The 18,301-nt window shown below is 38.4% G+C and overlaps 1 protein-coding gene across 2 annotated transcripts in view; it reads right to left on the reverse strand.

Moving 5' to 3' along the window:
• The window catches only part of LOC134528292 (2-aminoethylphosphonate--pyruvate transaminase-like), a 26,219-nt gene continuing 7,918 nt past the window's right edge, over nucleotides 1-18,301 (reverse strand). Inside the window, exons 4-7 of one of the 2 annotated variants that reach the window (XM_063361787.1) lie at nucleotides 15,757-16,048; nucleotides 6,384-6,543; nucleotides 4,669-4,829; nucleotides 1-406 (exon numbers count right to left, since the gene is read on the reverse strand). In XM_063361787.1, coding sequence (XP_063217857.1) covers nucleotides 258-406; nucleotides 4,669-4,829; nucleotides 6,384-6,543; nucleotides 15,757-16,048 — 762 coding nt within the window. In that variant the 3' untranslated portion in view covers nucleotides 1-257. The remainder of the gene's footprint in view (nucleotides 407-4,668; nucleotides 4,830-6,383; nucleotides 6,544-15,756; nucleotides 16,049-18,301) is intronic. The other variant, XM_063361785.1, reaches the window with a different exon arrangement.

Consider the following 18,301-nt stretch of genomic DNA (forward strand, 5'->3'; position numbering starts at 1 on the left):
AATACTAATAGAATCAACTTGATTTCACAATAAATTATTTATTGGAAAACTCGACTGAAAAAATATTCTTCATTTTATTTGGAAAATAATTTGGGGCCAAGGGGCCTCCACTCCTCTGTTGCCCCGAGGCCTGTCACTGTTCGCACAAGTGAAGAGTGACTTCAGGTTGAATGAGAGAGCCGGCGAGTGTTTAAAGAATATGTTTATTTTTAGCGTGTGACATGGCAGTCGCTGAAGGATTCGCAGGACCTCGCGCTTCAAGGGACGGGAACAGGGACCGCCATGCGCGCCAGGACCTCCTCGATGCACCGGAGGAGATGCGCCATGTCCTGCGGGTGGAGGTCGCCAATGTTGCCGATCCTGAAGCAGTCGGCCTGCGTCACCTTGCCCGGGTAGATCACCTGTCCTGGAAGGCCACGTCGTCCTTGTCAGGGTGTCCAACACAGCTCCCTTGCTCCTCCAAGTCATTCATGATAAATTTTCTTTCAATGACCAAAAAAACATTCAGTATTTCCATAGAAAACAAACCAAGCGACAAGACAAACAAATAAAAATCTAGCTTCCTTTAAGTACAGGCTGAAAAAACATATTTGTAACAACTGCTTACCATGACCACTTTGCCGCTACCCTATTGCTTGAATCTGTGTGTGAATGTGCGAGTGACTGGTTTTAATGTAGTAGCACTTTTTTTTTCCGGTTTTGATACTATTTGCTGTATGTTTAATTACTTACATTTTTATGAATGTCAATGCTTAATTTTTAATTACTTTAAATTAGTTATGGTTGAATCTTTTGTAATAGTTTATATTTGAACATTTAGTTAAAATTTTAATTTGTTCTCTTAATATTTAGTCAACATCTGCATGATATTCTGATTATATCATGCTTAATTTTTAATATTCCACTATTTGATATAATTGCAGAAAAGTGGTTAAGTGTAAGAAAAGGCTACCACCTTAACTTTGCCACCAATAAAGAAGATAAATAAATAAAAATAAATAAATAAATAAACAATACCAATCTTGATCGTAGACTATCGTTTCCAGAATTTTAACTACTTTTGGGATTTTGGGTTTGAACCACGTTCAAAAAAACACAGAAAACATTTTTTTCTGTACTTTTACAAAAGCTTGTAAATTTTGTACAACACATGACTAGCGTTATTTTTTCATAAATGAATAAAAAAAATTCGATATAATACTAAGTATTTCTCACGAAAATTGGCGCACAATTTTATATATTATTTTTTTATTCCAGCGTAATATTTTTTAAACCATGAATGAGTTAATTGAACATTATATAATTGGACTTAATTTTGTTGCATCATGCTTCTTAATGTGCGCAATTGGTACTGGAAAGTTATTCAGGGAACGGTTTACAAATAAACTTGACTATTGGACGTTCTGGGACTACACAAAGCATTAATGCCCGGGTAAGAATTTGAACCCAGCATTTTGTAGGGATACAGTAATTTTCATGTAAATGCACAAATTTACAGATAAATATCTGTAATTATACTTGGATATTCCTGTTCCATTTAAAAATAATAATAATTTACAGTGAAATATGTTGCAGCCATCTTCAAGGGGGATGAACATTTAGAGGCCTCTTTCGATCCATCACTCTGCCGTCCGGAGCACTAAGTGTGTCTGAGACCAGAAACCGACGTTTGTGTAACTCTCTCTCTGTGCAGTGTATTTCAAGATTCACCACACACTAGGGTGTTCTGGCATAGTAGTTATGTTGTGAAATTTACAGCGGGCTGTAACTGATCCCTGAGTGCGACCATTAATGGATGATTGGCCAGACCATTCTCCAATCACGGCCACCCCACAGGGACTGGCTGTGAATGGCCCTACAGAGATGTGCCTTCAGTTGTCTATAGCCCTTGAATATGGCTGAAACATTACAAGCCGAAACGTTGGGTACATCATAATTTCCTCCGACATCGTCTTATGTCTCGATCTCATATTGTTATTAATACTTTTATTCAAGGGCTATTTTTGAAATTTTTTACTCGACACATCACTTCATTTGTTGTTCTGCCACAAATATTCACCAAGCGCCTTTTTACACTCAAGATATTACACTAACTGAATATCTATTGAAAATATTTGTGACTGAACACCAATTGTGAGATATCGTGTTAAAATTTTAGAAACTTCCTTTTAAAAACATAATTATGACGGGGGAAATAATCATCATAGCGCGAGAGACCAAACCTTAAACCAAAATCCAAGAAATATTTAAACCAATATAAATATTTGAGTTTCTTCCTAAAAATTTTCGTTGTAAAACAAACTTAGTGATTTTTTGAGCATGTCACAAAGCTGTTGATACAGTAAAAAAAATCCCCAGAAATCATACGCAATGTGATATTTCTCACATCCCATTTCCGAGGCACCATCACAAATGGAATTCAGGCTCACGTGAAAAAAAGTATACAAAACTGCTCAAAACTACTTGGCACACCAGCATTGCATCGTAACAAAGAGTGAACCCAAAATACAAGATCAGCCTTTACATAAACATTTCAGTTATATTCCTATACCTAACATACACATACCGGATTATTCCGTAAGTTATAAATTCCCTATGTTGGACACCATGGCTAGAATGCAATATGTCATGGCGGAACTAGTAGCTTCACTCTATCCATCAGCTTCATTCTGGTCAGAAGCTTATGTATGATTCGGCCGAGGCAAACCCGCTCTGAATGTGGGAAATCCAAGATTTTTGTATGAACTGTCTACTTGTGAATAAAAGAATTTCAGCCAATCACGTCACGGAGATATTTCGTGTGTTAAATTAGATTAAGTTGCAAACAGCGTCACAAAATATCACTACTCTTGGACATTGTTTACACCTCCTGTCAAACTAAATCATAAAACAGTTTCATTGCGCCAGAAAATATTTTATATTTTATATTTTATATTTTGCCTTAAAAGTTATAAAAAAAAATATTTCGCAGCGTCCATGAAGTTTAGATAAAATCTTTAAAGTATAACTTCAAGAAAATATCAGAGAATAACTGCATTGTAGATCACATTTGTTACTAAGGAAATAAGTATTGATTTCATTCTGTTCACGATAAGTTGATTTCACCCATGCAACATGCAACAAATATATTCAATTATTTTTGATGTATTACATCTAAGCACTCGGTATACGCATTTGGTAGGAGTAATTTCGGGAATGGAACGGAATTAACCACAGTTCTGCCATATGTGGCGGATGGCATGAACCTAAGTTCACAAAGTCAAAGGAAAAATTCATAGTATTAACGGTCTGGTAAATTTTAACAAGATGAGCAGTATTTTAATAAATTTAGTGGTCGAAAATATGGTCGAAAGCCGGGGTTTATTATTTTTTTTTTTATGTATTTTATTTTTCTCTTTTATCGGAGCCGTGCCATTATATAGTTTAAAAATTTTGTTTTGCAAATCGAATGATTCAATAGTCGACGTAGCTTTCCCGGCAGCTAATTCTAGCGGCGGATGCGAAAACTACGTGTTATTCGCATCCATAAATTAAGTTGAAAACTCAGTTTGCTTATATTTATAACACTCGGCATTATTTTAATGTATTCTACGTCAAATTTCGTGTCCAAGTTTCGTATTAATAAGTGTTTTTGCAACATGAGAACAGCACATGAACTTACTCGTCACCGAACTATGGCGAACACTGAACGACTCGCTCACGTATTTTTTTTTTTTTCTCTTTGGGTTAGGTGTTGTTGGTGACCGCTCCAGAATTACGGGAAGCCTTCATTTCACAGACGAGAGAGCCACACCCGAAGTTCCCCGAATTTCATGCTCGCTTTTTTTTCCCGTACCACAACAGGTGTATTTATTTGGGGGGGGGGACAAATTCGCGGGCATTTATTCTCCAAATGCGCGGGTTTAACTTATAAGATGTCATTCTTAAAATTATTCATTAATATACATCATAGGTTATCTACATTATAAATACTTTAAAACATTGTGAATGGTTGGTTATATTAAGTAAGTATAGCTACATTAAAAAATACTGTAAAATCATTTTATGGTTGCTTAGCAAATAACTTTTTAATATGTAACTATCCAGCGCTATGAAACATTTCTCATGTTTCCACGGTATCTTTAATGTAGCTATCCTAACCAAATCAACCGTCCACAATGTTTTAAAGTATTTATAATGTAGCTAACCTAACCTAATTGACCATTAGTAGTGACCTGCAAAATTCGCGGATTCAATGACCTCCAGGATAGACTCTACTACACTCTACACACTCGGGCAAATGCCACCTGTTCATTGGCTGCTGACTTGTGAGTCGTCTCGACCGAGTGTCTGTGATTCGACACTTCTTTGAGTGAGGGTCTCTAATTGGCCCTCATTACTCCAGATTAACAGTGAACCAATTGCAGAAGCAGCGCTAAGGTATAATTATGTGAATTGTAGCATATCACGAAATGAATCCGCGAATTTTGCAGGTCTCTAACCATTAGTTATCATGAGTTGTCCGAAATAAACATTCACGGACACTCCTCTAAAAACAATTACAAATCAATGTCGTTGCCTTGTTTATGGTCTTTCCTTTTATCAACAACGCCATATTTATTTACAATGAACAAAAAAAAAACCGAAGATGCACGATCGGCTGTGAAAAGAAGGCTTCCCCAGAATTACCCATCTCGCTGAGGCTGGCGTAGAAGTGGTCGAAGCTGAAGTTGCGGTGCCGAGGGAAGTGGTAGGTGGAGATGATGTAGCCTTCGCCCTTCCCCGACAGCAGTTTCCTGAAGCCCATCGCCGACATGCCCTCCTGGAGGATCCTCCAGTTCTCCCTGTACCTGCAACAAGCTCCTTCGCCGTCGGAGAACGTCGCGAGACCTCGTTGGCTGACAGTGGCCCCTCGGGGGAATCCACTCTCGTCTCACATTCAGATGACTTTTTTGACGTGACAACGTCTAATAAATCGATGAACGCCGGCTGCACGCACGAAAAAAGTGTCCCGTTACGCTCATTGTTGCGTTACGCTGTGTCCCGTTACGCTCATTGTACGCTTGCGCCGCACCGACAGAAGTGAAAAACTTAAAACTTTGTTTATAAATGTGTAACATGAAATAATTTATACGTCAAATGTACTTAAGAAAATGAATCTGATTACTAGTATAATTTCAAGTATTTATTCTTTTATTATTAAAATAAAAATGATTCAATTTTATTCATAAAGTATGCAATCATTTCATCAATGTTTTGTTATGACGTTGTCACGTTAAACTATCGTCCGTAAACCAACTTTACAGACAATCAATTTTTTTAGTTAATAACTATAAGCATAATATTTAATGACATTACCTTTTTAGGCATCTATGAATAGCCGAGTGACCATAGAAACCAAACAAAACAATAAAATAGCCAGAGAAAATATGTATCGTGAAAACATTATGTCCAAAGATAGTTTGCAATCCACGGTAATTTATTATTACTCATGCGGTTGAAGAGATATACCATCGCGTGGTTATATCCGGGCGAATAAAAGTCGTTCCGATTTAAGGTCAAGAAAATAGGAATTGAAAAAGTCATAAAAAATTTTATCGTTCAGTACTGAAAGATCAGAGATTTGCAAGGACTATAACATAGACCATATTTACATTAGGCCTACTCGTGCAATATTATTGTAGTCATTCCCAAAACTAAAATACGTAAGGAAACTGATTTAAGAGGGACTTAAAGATAGCAGCCAGACATTGTTATCTTCAGTCATTTCATTTCACTGTATACTATGCTCCAACTGAGAAAATTTTAAAAATCAAACGATAGGAAATTATTGTAATTGGTCAAAAAAAACCGTTGGTCGTTTTTCGGTTCCTAGCATTCGTGCGCTGACCAAATCCAGTAAAAAAAAATGTTTCATGTACGGCGAAGTGCAGGAAAACCTATCTATATATATATACACACATATATATATATACATATATATAAAACATATACATATAAAAGAAGCAAAGACCGCTTTCCCGCGCGATGCACCAGCGCAGGGGTCGGCAAACCGAGGCCCGCAAGCCACTCTGCCTGCGCTGCCTCAGCACACTCAAGAAAAACAAAAGACACTATCACAACGCATATCATGTTAAATAATTAATTAAATTAATGGTTTCTCTGTTTTTATCAGTAGAGCTCTACTAATGGTTACAATTTTTTTTTTCATTTACGTGGTTTTTTTTCTTCAAAGTAGTCTTTATTTTTAATTTGTTAATAATATATTTTTTTATATAGTTTTACAATTCCATGTAGATACAGAGAAAATACACGTTGCGGCTCTCTAAGAATGAGAACGATGGTAGGATCTGTTAGGTTGGCACGCGGGCCGGGAGGTAGTCGGCGCGAAGGGGTTGGCTGACCTGCGCGCGCGGGCCGGCACGCCGCCCTCCAGCTGGAACTCGCGCAGCGCCTGGCGGAAGGCCAGCAGCGCGTGCGTGGGCGGCGTGAAGCGGAACTGCCCCAGCGCGTCCAGGCCCTCGGCCTGCTGCGCCAGGTCCAGGCTCAGGCTGCGGCTGTTGCCTGCCGCGCGAGCACACACGTCGCTCGGTCTCAGTCTCAGCTTTGAATATATATACTGTATAGAAGTCGCCAGCCCAGGTTAAAATTTCTAATACGGTTTTAAGGTAGTTGGTTAATTCACCGCCGCAATCGCCACCATCTCTAGGGCATCGACTTGTGGTGGTCCCTAGCGGACAAGTGTCGAACTCTTCAAACACCCCTTCCCCCTCCCGTTGAACGACCTCGAGCTGCAGTGAATCATAGATTGGGGGGGGGGGGGGGCGGGGAATGACAGCGGGCGACAGTGCTGCGCTCTAACGTGTACATAACCATAGAGTAAATAAAGTACTAGTACAGAGTGGACACTCAATGCTATTGCAGTTCTACGTTTTTTTAATTCAGAAATGCTCTAGTTGCTATACAAAAACGCAAACTTGACAAACATTAAAACGAAGTTGCAATGGCTTAAAACCGAGATAAAGTACCTTCTGGAGTAAGACTTACGTTTCAAATTATAAGTAAATTTTAATTTAAATACAACATTGATCGTAGAAAGTACAATTTGCAGTTAATATGCTTAAAACACTAATTTGAATAGTAGGGAAATTTGCAGCTTCAACTGAATGTTGGCGAGCTTGTGACTTTTTTCGTGCATGCATTAATATTTATAAAAATATTGATTTTATTTTTTCCCCTTATAAGCAGATCATTTAACTAAATATCGGTAAACGTAACATAAAATTATTTAGGAGAGCAATATTTTTAAAACAATAAGTAAATTTCTTACCTTCGGGACAGTGTTTGCCTTAACCTCATTTCGGTTAAAAATGTTTTGTTTACGTATCATAACATTTGTTAAAATGCATAACATGTAACATATTTTTGGATTATATTAAATTGCTGCATTTTTTTTATGTCCAAGAAACAATTTCTGTTCTAGTAGAATCACGTTGATTGAAGTTAAGGTTAGGATTTTCGTAGGTACCTACCGAATTGCATTACAAATCGCAAACAAAACTAATGCATAAAAAAACGTGCAGAAGTATTTAATCATTAACACAGGCAATGCGTATTTCTGGAAAATTTAACTGCCTAAGTTGTACAATTTTCCCACAAAAACTGAAATGAAGCTGTTACCAATGGCATCAATTCTTTATGGATTAGGTGAAAGTACAAATTCTCGTATCTTCACTTCTTGAAGACAGGTGTATAGCAATTGTTAAGGGAAAAAAACCTTAATTTCATCATAAAAATTTAAAAGACACTTCATTTTTTCGCAACCCTCACCTCGGTAATTGTTCCGTATCACGTATCCAAGTTTATCCCTTGATCATGTTTGCATGATCATGTATGATTTATCCGGTGGCACATGATGCTTGCTGTTTTAATTAATGTTAAAACAGCAAGAATCATTACCACAGGATAATGCCATTAGTATCAAGGGATAGACTTGGAAACGCAATACAAAATTTTTACCCACACCTCCCTCTCGACCTAAAAATAAAATTCATACAAAACATTTAGACTAATTAAAGTACACAAGTAGCAAGTTTGAGCAGAATTTGAGACTCATTGACATTTAGAACAGTACCTAGGTATTAATGTATTGTGTGCTTGTCCTCAACGTAGCCTAAAAAGAGGAAATTCTGTAGGGCATGAAAACAAAATGCTCATCACTATTTTAACTACACAAAACTTTTATTTTGTTTCGTTTTAATAATTTACACATACCTAGTTTCGTCAAGCGGAAACTTAAAGTAAAGTTAATTATTATTATCTCTTCTCTTGTTGTACCAGTAGTTAACACAACACGTAGCCGAATCAGACATGTTTCATAACAGTCAACAGTGATTTATAAAGTAGTTCATGAAATCATTGATATTATTTTACGAGATTACTATTTCAACATGATTGAAACAAAATTTCCTTAGAAAGTTTTTTATTAAAACTAATATTGCTTAATTCAACGCCGACGCCATTAATTATGGTGTTGTTGGATAAACAAGTGGTTCAACATGCCAACGAAAATTTGTTTATTTTCTTTTAAGTAAATATATTATTTTCATTTCAACAATACCAATTTATGCCATAAATTTGATAAAATGTTAAAACAAATGTAATATTTATTTAATCAACGTGGTATTTTGATTATAATTTTCGTGCTCAGATGTTGGATAAAACTGTATAGCAACTAGAAAAATGCGATTGCCTTGCCCTATGAAGTGTCCCCCCCTGTACATAACAACTAAGACGATACAGGGCGTTACGGCAGCGCACTGCAGCGGTGAAATTCCCAAGCTGCTCATCATACGCTTCTGAAAAACGTAGAGTAAATCATATCCACTCGCGACTTCTACACAGTTGATATATTCAAAGGTCTCAGTCTAAGGCTCCACGGCTCACTCCTGCTGCAGCCTCACCGCCACTCCCGTGGACTCCAGTGCTTCCCGAGGCTAGAGCTAGCGAGTTCCAATGCCTCTCGTCAATTATAACCAGTGCTATATTTGAATGAACGAATTTCTACAACGATCGCGAATTTTGTGGCAGTAAACCAAATTTATTTAATTTAAATATCTTCCTAATTTTTTTTTTTTTGCTACTCCCAATTAAATATAATTTTTTTTTCCAGCCCGAAAAATAATTCGCGATGGTTGTAGAACTTTTCATTCGATTTAACATAATCCAGACGCTCAGAGTGTCATCTTATTCACAATATAAATGTTGTTCAGCCCCAACTTCAAAGACGTACACCAGCCTTTGGAAAGCACTTGAGACCATAATTCGTAGAGATGTTTTCAACTTATCTTGTCCTGATGAACGTGCAGCCGAATATTTCCGGTTGAATTCAGTCTCATCCAGGGGCGCAACAACTAAATTTCTAAAGGGGGGGGGAATATACCTGTTTATAAAGAATCATAGATCCCCCCCTATTGAAACGGGGGGTCCGGGGGTCCTCCCCCGGAAAAATTTGTATTTCAAGGTGGAAAATGGTGCTATTTAAGCAGTTTTATTATCTAAAAATTGATTACACAGCAGTTTATTTGCCCCCGTTTGCCCCCACTTCAAGGGTTCAGAGAGGGGGGGGGGGAATACCCTTGAACCTCCTGTTGTTGCGCCCCTGGTCTCATCATACATGCACAAACGTGTGATCAATAGGGACCGGAAAATTTCGCGGGTCAAATGACCTGCAGGATGAACTCCATAGTTCTACGTATACACTCGGTCGAATGTCACCCCACTCATTGGCTGCTGTCTTGTGAGACGTTCCAACGTAGCAGCCTGTGATTCGATAAAACTTTGGTCGGGTGTTTCTCATTGGCCCAGAGTAATCCAGGTGAGTTGTGAGCCAATAGCAGAGGCAGCTCTGTGGTATAACTATTTGTATTTTAGCCTTTCGCGAAATGAATTCGCGAATTTTTCCGGTCTCTAATTATAACTTGATGTAAGCTTTTGGACATACGCCATTGTTAAGCACATGTATGTCTGTAGAAGAAAACTACAAAAACCCAAAAGACAAAAACACAAATTAAGCAAAAAAAATTGCTGTTGTCAACAGAATATAAACACCTCATAATATTCCATAACAGGAATATGGTCAACAAACAAAGAAAAAACAAAGAAAAATGGACTAAGAGAACGAAAAAAAAAAAAACACAAATGATGACAGCACAAAAATATTGAACCCAAAAAAATTCAGCACAACAGTTGAAACGAGACAAAAACACGACAAAACGAAAAAGACGAAACATACACAATAGTTCTCCAAAACAGAAACAAGCGACGTTTCGGGAACTGCTATCTGCTCCCGTCCTTAGGCAGAGACGCACATGGTACGAAAACACAGGTGCGACTATATCAATTATATTGTAATTTTATTGAAGTAGGTACATACCTTAATAATGTTCGCAGGCTTTCACGGCCATTGTCTAAAGTAGCTTAGCTTCTGGGTTGTAGCCGTGTCCTATACGAAGAATTCACCGATGTTTCGGTCGACATTGCAGTCGCCATCATCAGGGAGAAGTTACCTACTGTTCCCTGATGATGGCGACTTGCAATGTCGACCGAAACGTCGGTGAATTATTCGCCCAGGACACGGCTACAACCCAGAAGCCAAGCTACTTTAGGTATACCTTTACAAAGCATCTCTCTATGTATATATCCACATATATACATCTACCTCGCTCTCTCTTTACATATCTCTCACCTATATATGTCACTCTGTAGCAATTAAAACATTCAGAATCTATGTTTTTTTGCCTATTCTATAATCTTAAATATCTTTTTTTAACCTGTCACAGGTGTGACATACGTACGTAAAAAAAACACGCGCGCATTCGAATGCGATGTTGTGTCAAAATTTCAAAGCAATCGTCAAATAACTTTTCTGAGATTAAAGATTTTGAACGAACGAACTTTTTAATTTTTTTTGTTTATATAGATAGAATGACTCATTGAGTGTCAGAGCTATAAACGAATGAACGAATTTCTACAACAATCGCGAATTTTGTTGCAGTTTACCAAATTTGTTTTATTTAAATATTTTCCTAATTTTTTTCCAGCCGAAAAAAATTCGCGATGGTTGTAGAACTTTATTCAATTTAACATAATCCAGACTCTCAGAATGTCATCTTATTTACGATATAAATCTTGTTCAGCCCCAACTTCAAAGACGTTTACCAGCCTTGGAAAGCACTTGAGACCATAATTCGTAGAGATGTTTTCAACTCATCTTGTCTTGATGAACGTGCAGCCGAAGATTTCCGGTTGAATTCAGACTCATACATGCACAATCGTGTGATAAATCATCTCATTGTCTTTATTTTATAGGTTTGTAGTATTTTCGTAATATCGTGGACGAAATATCCAATTAGCCTATCCTACCAAAACTCAAGGCCAGAGAATGGAGTTTTGTGGAAGGGGGAATGAGAGGAAAAAAAGCCTCTCAAAACACTTCCCCCTCTTTGGATCCACACCAGATGTAATTTCTTAGTTGCCTGCAAACTTGGAAAAGTGTTCACCATTTTTGTTACATTCAGCCATACATATGAGTGATTCTGGAACACTTACCCCACCGGATATGTTTTTTTGACGTGACAACGTCTAATAAATAGATGAACGCCTGCTGCACGCACGAAAAAGTGTTCCGTTACGCTGTGTCCCGTTACGCTCATTGTACGCTTGCGCTGCATCTATCTCTTTTCCACTCGACTGTTTATAAAGTGAAGTGAAAAGTTAATGTGGTTTTCATTGCTTATTACAACAAAAATGTCGGCAATAAAGGTTAATTATTCTTGCATTTAAAAAATCTGATTACTAGTATAATTTCAAGTAATTATTCTTTATTATTGAAATTAAATTGATTCAATTTTATTCATAAATAATGCAATCATTTCATCAATATTTTGTTATGACGTCACGTTAAACTATCTTACGTAAACCGACTTTACAGACAACCAATTTTTTTTTACTCTGAAGGGGCCGCGGTGGTTGAGTTATTTTATAACTATTTTCCCTCCAAATGCGATCCTAGTTCGATTCCCGATGAGCCCCGAATTTTTCCGCAAGTTTGGGAATACTTTGCGGACGTTGTCGTAGGCCTGCGGGGCTTTTCCTTGGGGAACCTTCGTCAACCCTCCGCCCCTCCCTCTCTCCAGGGGTCGAATTCATTCAGCTAATACTCCATTCTCTTCTGATCATCCCTTGATGTGTTTCAAAAGACACTGGCATCAATGAGATATTGTGCTCTAGTTAATTATTTCGATCATTATCAATTGAGTTAAGAATCAGTGCCAGCTCCATTGCATTCTATTACTAGCGCACTATTAATATATTAATGGTTGTCATTAAACTGTAGAATAATATTCTTTCTATAACGTTAAAATTGTCGCTATTCTTTCTTTCTTTATTTTAATATTTTAAAATTACAATTTTAACTTACAAATAATTAAGCAAAACCAAGTTGAAATTTGCGGTCCTGGTTGATTAAATACGTTTTTAAAAATAGTTTTTTTTATTTTTTATTTTATTTTAGAAATTCCCGCCTTTTCTCTGTCAGAGCTCCGCAAACGTAAATGGGCCAGGGACCCGAAAATTCTGGGGCCACCACTGTCTATAATTGTTATGAGATGACATGCTGTAGCGTAGTTGAAGTCACTTTCTACCTCACCAACGCCATATTGCAACACTGAAAAAAAAAAAAAAAAAAAAAAGAGCGCATGTAACTCACTGCACGTGATAAAAGTGAAACTTCTTTGGCAATTCAAATCTCGACTATTAAGTATATCGTAAGGGGAAAAACCAAATTATTACTCACTTCAAAATAACTGCTTAAGATATTAATGTATTGACCAATCAATAATTATTGATTAACAATAAATATTACTCACTGTTGAAATACACACACCATAAAAATAATTGTGCGTGTTATTGTTTCTTCGAAAAATTCGGCCATTTGGAACAATTCAAATATCTGAACGAAATGTAGAATTAATAAAAGGTAGCGCTATCCATGCGGGAAATGCAGAGACTGTCCCAACAACGCTCTCTACGCTGCTGGTTCAACAAAGAGGTACGCGAGCGCGCTGGTAGCAAAAATAGAATTCAATGCATTCACAGCTGACTGTACTGGATACCTAGATATATTTTCTGAAACAAGCACATGCGCACACTCTCTGTCTCATTATTTCGTTCATCTATCTCTCTCAGCTCTATTTATTTATTTTTTGTGGGGGACGAAACATCGCACAAAGAGGGAAGCGAAAACGAGCCCTGAAACGTATATAGCATAGTGCTCTATTTATATCTATTTATATATATTTGGCCAAGTACCTGTTCTCTGACCTTTACGCGTCAGAAACGTTTCACAACAATGTTTCTCGAAACGTTGCTTGAAAGTTCCACCTTGAAATTTTATTCTCAACGCGCAAAAAATAAGTTTCACTTCAAAAATTTGGTGAAACGGTGCTTGGCCACGCCTGATGATGTTTAGTAAGTATGGATAAGAATTTTCTTAGCCAAACACAGCCAATCACATGAAATACCGTCCTTTAAAAGTGTTTCCTAAATGAAACTTCTAAAAGACCTTTGCTCGCATGGGCCATACCTCTTGCAACTTCTGGAGCCAAACTGCAATCAATTTGTAACAAGGCGTTCTTGTTACCGGAAGTAAACTGCTGCATAGTGATTCTAAAATTATGGCCAACATGACATCTAGTCACTTTTAGAGAATTGTCTCATCATCATAATTTATGGGCGGTAATCCAAGACGTCCGGCTGAGGTAGCGAAAAGCACCGCCTTGTTGGGATACAACAGCAACCTAACTCGCGGGCCGTATTGCAGAACGTGTCCAACCGAATTCCAGTAAGGAAACAGATCAGCAACTGTTCAAATGAACGGTGCCCTGCGCGAGGCTAGAAACTGGTCTCAACGCATTCTATCGGACGTTTCGCGACCATCGATAAAGTTGTTACGGCAGAAATACTAGAGATAGCAGCCCCATCGCATAAAAATAAAAACCACCTTTCTAATTTTCTCTAGTACTTTTTAATTTAGATTGTTTTCTTGTTATGACCAATAAAGTATACAAAATGTGTTCAAGGATAGTGTCGTTACCATAAAGTACGCTTGGTACGACCTCAATTTAAAAAAAAACGGCTATATACCTACGAGTTAGTGAGGCCAGACGCGGGTCCTTCATCTGGACGAAAAAAAAAAAAAAAGCGAGCTCAACGCATCCGCGACGTGACATATCGTGCACTAGGAATACGGTTAGGGTACATGAGTAGCATATTCAAAATTAAAATCTTATTTTTGTTTCGTAAAATACCGGACCTAGTGCCCAATTTGTGGTGTTCACAGCTTAATTTGCATGCATAGTTGTTATCTTGTCGAATAGACCGATGAGACACGGTGCCATCAAGCAGACGAAAATAAGATGGCCATCATAAAGTCATACTGACTGACGTAATATCATGTGGGAGGTAAGTCTGTCGATGGCTTCTGTGAAGGAAGAATCCGTCACAAATTTTATTAATTAAATTTTTCCCCCGAATTTCTAAGTTTTAAATTATCGATTTTCAAAATAGTGGCCAATATTAAAGTGTGCGTGATTTTTTTTATTATAATTTTCAATTTAAATATTTAATTATTTTTAATATTTTCTCCGAATTTCTAGCATAGAAATTACGAAATTTCAAGATGGCGCCCGTAATGTAAATTGCAACGCTAGGGAGTTGGGTGTTAGATGTCGGAAAGTTCTAGAAAACAAGATGGCGTAAAATTCCGGAAACAAATATGGCGAATCCAAAATGGCGAAATCTGAAATTGCGGATCCAATATGGCCGCTGTGACGTCACAATCCAAGACGGAGGTCGGCTCCCCCTTTCAGGGGACAGCACTCGTAGCCCCCAGTGTATACTACTGTGCAAGCATGCAAGTGTGCATTTCTAACCTCTCCCCTGCCGTCTCCTCCTCTATCGGTTCCCCCACCAGGCCTCATGCAACAGTAGCCCCCATCAGCAAAGACTTTTTTTGTCAAGTTGGCTACCACACATTGGAATTTCAAGATCACAATTTGTCAAAAAATAGTGCTCAATTTGTCCTAAATTGTGCTGTAAAAAAGAGAATTTGTGCTGCATTACATAAAAAGTTATAGCCCTTTATATGTTTGAAGCAAATTGACAGCTGGCGACCACACATCGGAATTTCAAGGTCAAAATTTGTCAAAAATTAGTGCTCAATTTGTGCTAAGTTTTGCCGTAGAAAACAGAATTTGTGCTGCATTACGTAAAACGTTATAGCACATAGTAAGTTGGTCGCCAACTCGACGTCAAGTTGGCAACCAACCAAGGGAAAATATCATTTTTTTTTTTTTTTAACTGAATTTCATGTCACGAATCGGTAGAGACCGGAAAAATTCGCGGATTCTTTTCGCGATAGGCTAGAATTCAAATAGTTATACCTCAGTGCTGCCTCTGCTATTGGCTCACAACTCACCTGGATGACTCTGGGCCGATGAGAAAAACTCAACTGAAGCAGCATCGAATCACAGACTGCTACGTTGGGACACGTCTTCACAAGACAGCAGCAGCCAATTGAGTGGGGTGACATTTGACCGAGTGTTCGTAGAACTGTGGAGTTCATCCTGGAGGGCTTTGAACCCGCGAATTTTTTTCCGGTCCCTATCGAATCAGTGCTCAGTTTGCGCGCATAGGAGACCGCTAGGGACGACCCACCCTCGCAGCGACGCAGCGGCCCGCGGCGCGCCAGCACGAACGAGAACCCTGGCACGCCCTGCAGGCACTTGTTGGCCGAGCTGACGACGAAGTCGGCGCGCGCCGCCGCGGCGTCCAGTGGCACGGCGCCGAGGCTGCTCATGGCGTCCACCAGGTAGAGCGCTCCGGGCAGCCGCTCGGCGACCAGCCGCCCCAGCTCGCCCACCGGGTTCACGACCCCCGATGAAGTCTCGCAGTGCACGGCCGCGGCCAGGCAGTAGTCGCCGCCGCCGGCGCGTAGCTGCTCCTCCACCTGCCGGCCCGCCGTCCAGTGGCGTAGCCAGGATTTGTGTATGGGAGGGTGTTAAGAAGAATTCCCCCCCCCCCCCCGTTTTAAAGTGGGGAGTCCTCCCCCGGGAAAATTTGGATTTTAAGGTGTAAAATAGTGCTATTTTAGCAGTTTTCAGTTCTTAAATTTAAATGTTGTAATGGTAAAATTTTTATTAATTTTAATATGAAATTTGTTTGAGTGATGAATAAGAAATTAATTTAAGATTTGGTGCTAAAGGTGGGGGGGGGGGTGTTGAACCACTAAATTCTCCACCCCCCCCCCCTGGCTACGCCCCTGCCACCGTCCACCCCTGTTCATCAGCCACGCAGACTTTCCTCTTGTTTCCGCATGTACTTTCTCTGTGTCTGCAAGGAACTATGAGTAGGGACAGGAAAAATATGCGTATTCAATGACCTCCAGGATAGACTCCAACCATCCTGTGCATACTCGGGCAAACGTCACCTGTTCATTGGCTATTGACTTGTGAGGCGTCTCGATTGGGAGACGTGTTTCGATACTGCTTTGACTGAGGGTCTATAATAATTGGCCCACAGTCCTCCAAGTTAACAGTGAACCAATAGCAGAACTTGCATAAAAATACAACAATTGGCATTTTATCATGTCGTGAAATGAATCCGCGAATTTTTCCGGTCTCTATCCATCACTGTCCATCAGCCACGCACTAGCTTAAACAGACTCTCCTCTTGTTTCTACATGTACTTTCTCTGTGTCTACAAGGAACTATGAGACGATGAAAAGAATATATAAAACCAAAATATCGTATACACAAATTCAGTGTAAAGTCTTAAAAATTAAAGCTACCTATGAAAAAAATACACACTTAAAGTGTAAAAATTTATGACAGTTATCAGTAGAGCTCTACTGATAAAAAATAAAACCTAGATTATTTTAATTAATTATTATTAAATATAAAAAAGCACGTGGACGTGTGTGGTTACGGGATGGTGCAATGGCAGGTGATTGGCCCGTTTGATTTGGTTCGTGTACAGTGTAGAGCCGTAAACATTCTACAAACCCCTGTTCTAGGGCCATGCATCTTTCGCGAAAAGATGTAGTGAGTATCTGTGAGTTAAAACACTGTGGCATCGTCTGTGTTTCGTGAATTGGTCGAGTTTCTCTCAGGTACATGTCTACTGTCAGCACACGAATCGCAATAATTCAGTGCGTGTTCTGAGTGGCTTCGGTCAAATGAGGCAATGGCTTCTCTTGCTAACGGCCGCCAATCGAAAAGAATAAACGTTTGGCGCGGGCATACCTTATTGCAGTCTAATTTGCGTTAAGATTTTTTTATGCGAAAAAAATGCTTGCCTCCAGGTATGTTCCGTTCCAGGTCATTGCTTCATTTTAAAGTTTAACACGGTCACACTTGTGTACTTTTTGGGTGGCCTAACTTCAACTAAATTATTTTCATTTGCCTCTGTCTCTAATGACATCGCTTCGATGAGACGTGAATCATGTATTATATTTGTATGACGACGCATGCTAAAGTGCGTCTTGGAATAAAAATGGTTGCATTTTGAAATGTGTAAACATATTAGCTCTCGATATAAGACATCTGGTTGGAATAATTTCGTGAATGAAACGGAAATGCGTAAACAAGGTAGCTGCCACCTGTAGGAGTCTCAGAAAACTCGAAAAAAAATGGTGGACCCGTGTGATTCTTCAAGTTTTCGTGAACATCGCAGAATTTACAAGGCGCATAGGTATTATTAAAATAAAACATTATAATAGTAAAACTATTGTTTATCATTTTGTTATAATTTAGTCATAAAAATAAATAATGACAAATTAAAAAAAATACGTAGAATCCTGGCAATAATACAATTTTCACAACCCTTAGTTAACATTGAAATCTACGGTAGAAACACATAGCAAATTGTTAGCCCACATACATTCGACCCCATGAAAAATAAAGGATTTTCGTAATGAAATTTTACTGTTTAAACTTCAATCTTGAATCAGCTCAATAAGATTGAGGATTTTTGAAGGAAGTATTTACAGACTGATTTCTGTCGTTTAAACAGTACATAAAAAATGTTAGGGTTATATTTTAGTAATGCCATATAAGTAGAACTTTTAACGTGTACGCGCACTTTTTTTTTTTTTTTTACAGATTTAAAGTAAGAATAAGATTTTGAAAAGTATTAAACATTTTACCGGTTTTCCATAAAAGGAAATTTTTTTGGGTATATTTATTACGTTCAGCTTTACTTA

Source organism: Bacillus rossius, chromosome 1 (assembly GCF_032445375.1).
Source record: "Bacillus rossius redtenbacheri isolate Brsri chromosome 1, Brsri_v3, whole genome shotgun sequence".
Taxonomy (NCBI): domain Eukaryota; kingdom Metazoa; phylum Arthropoda; class Insecta; order Phasmatodea; family Bacillidae; genus Bacillus; species Bacillus rossius.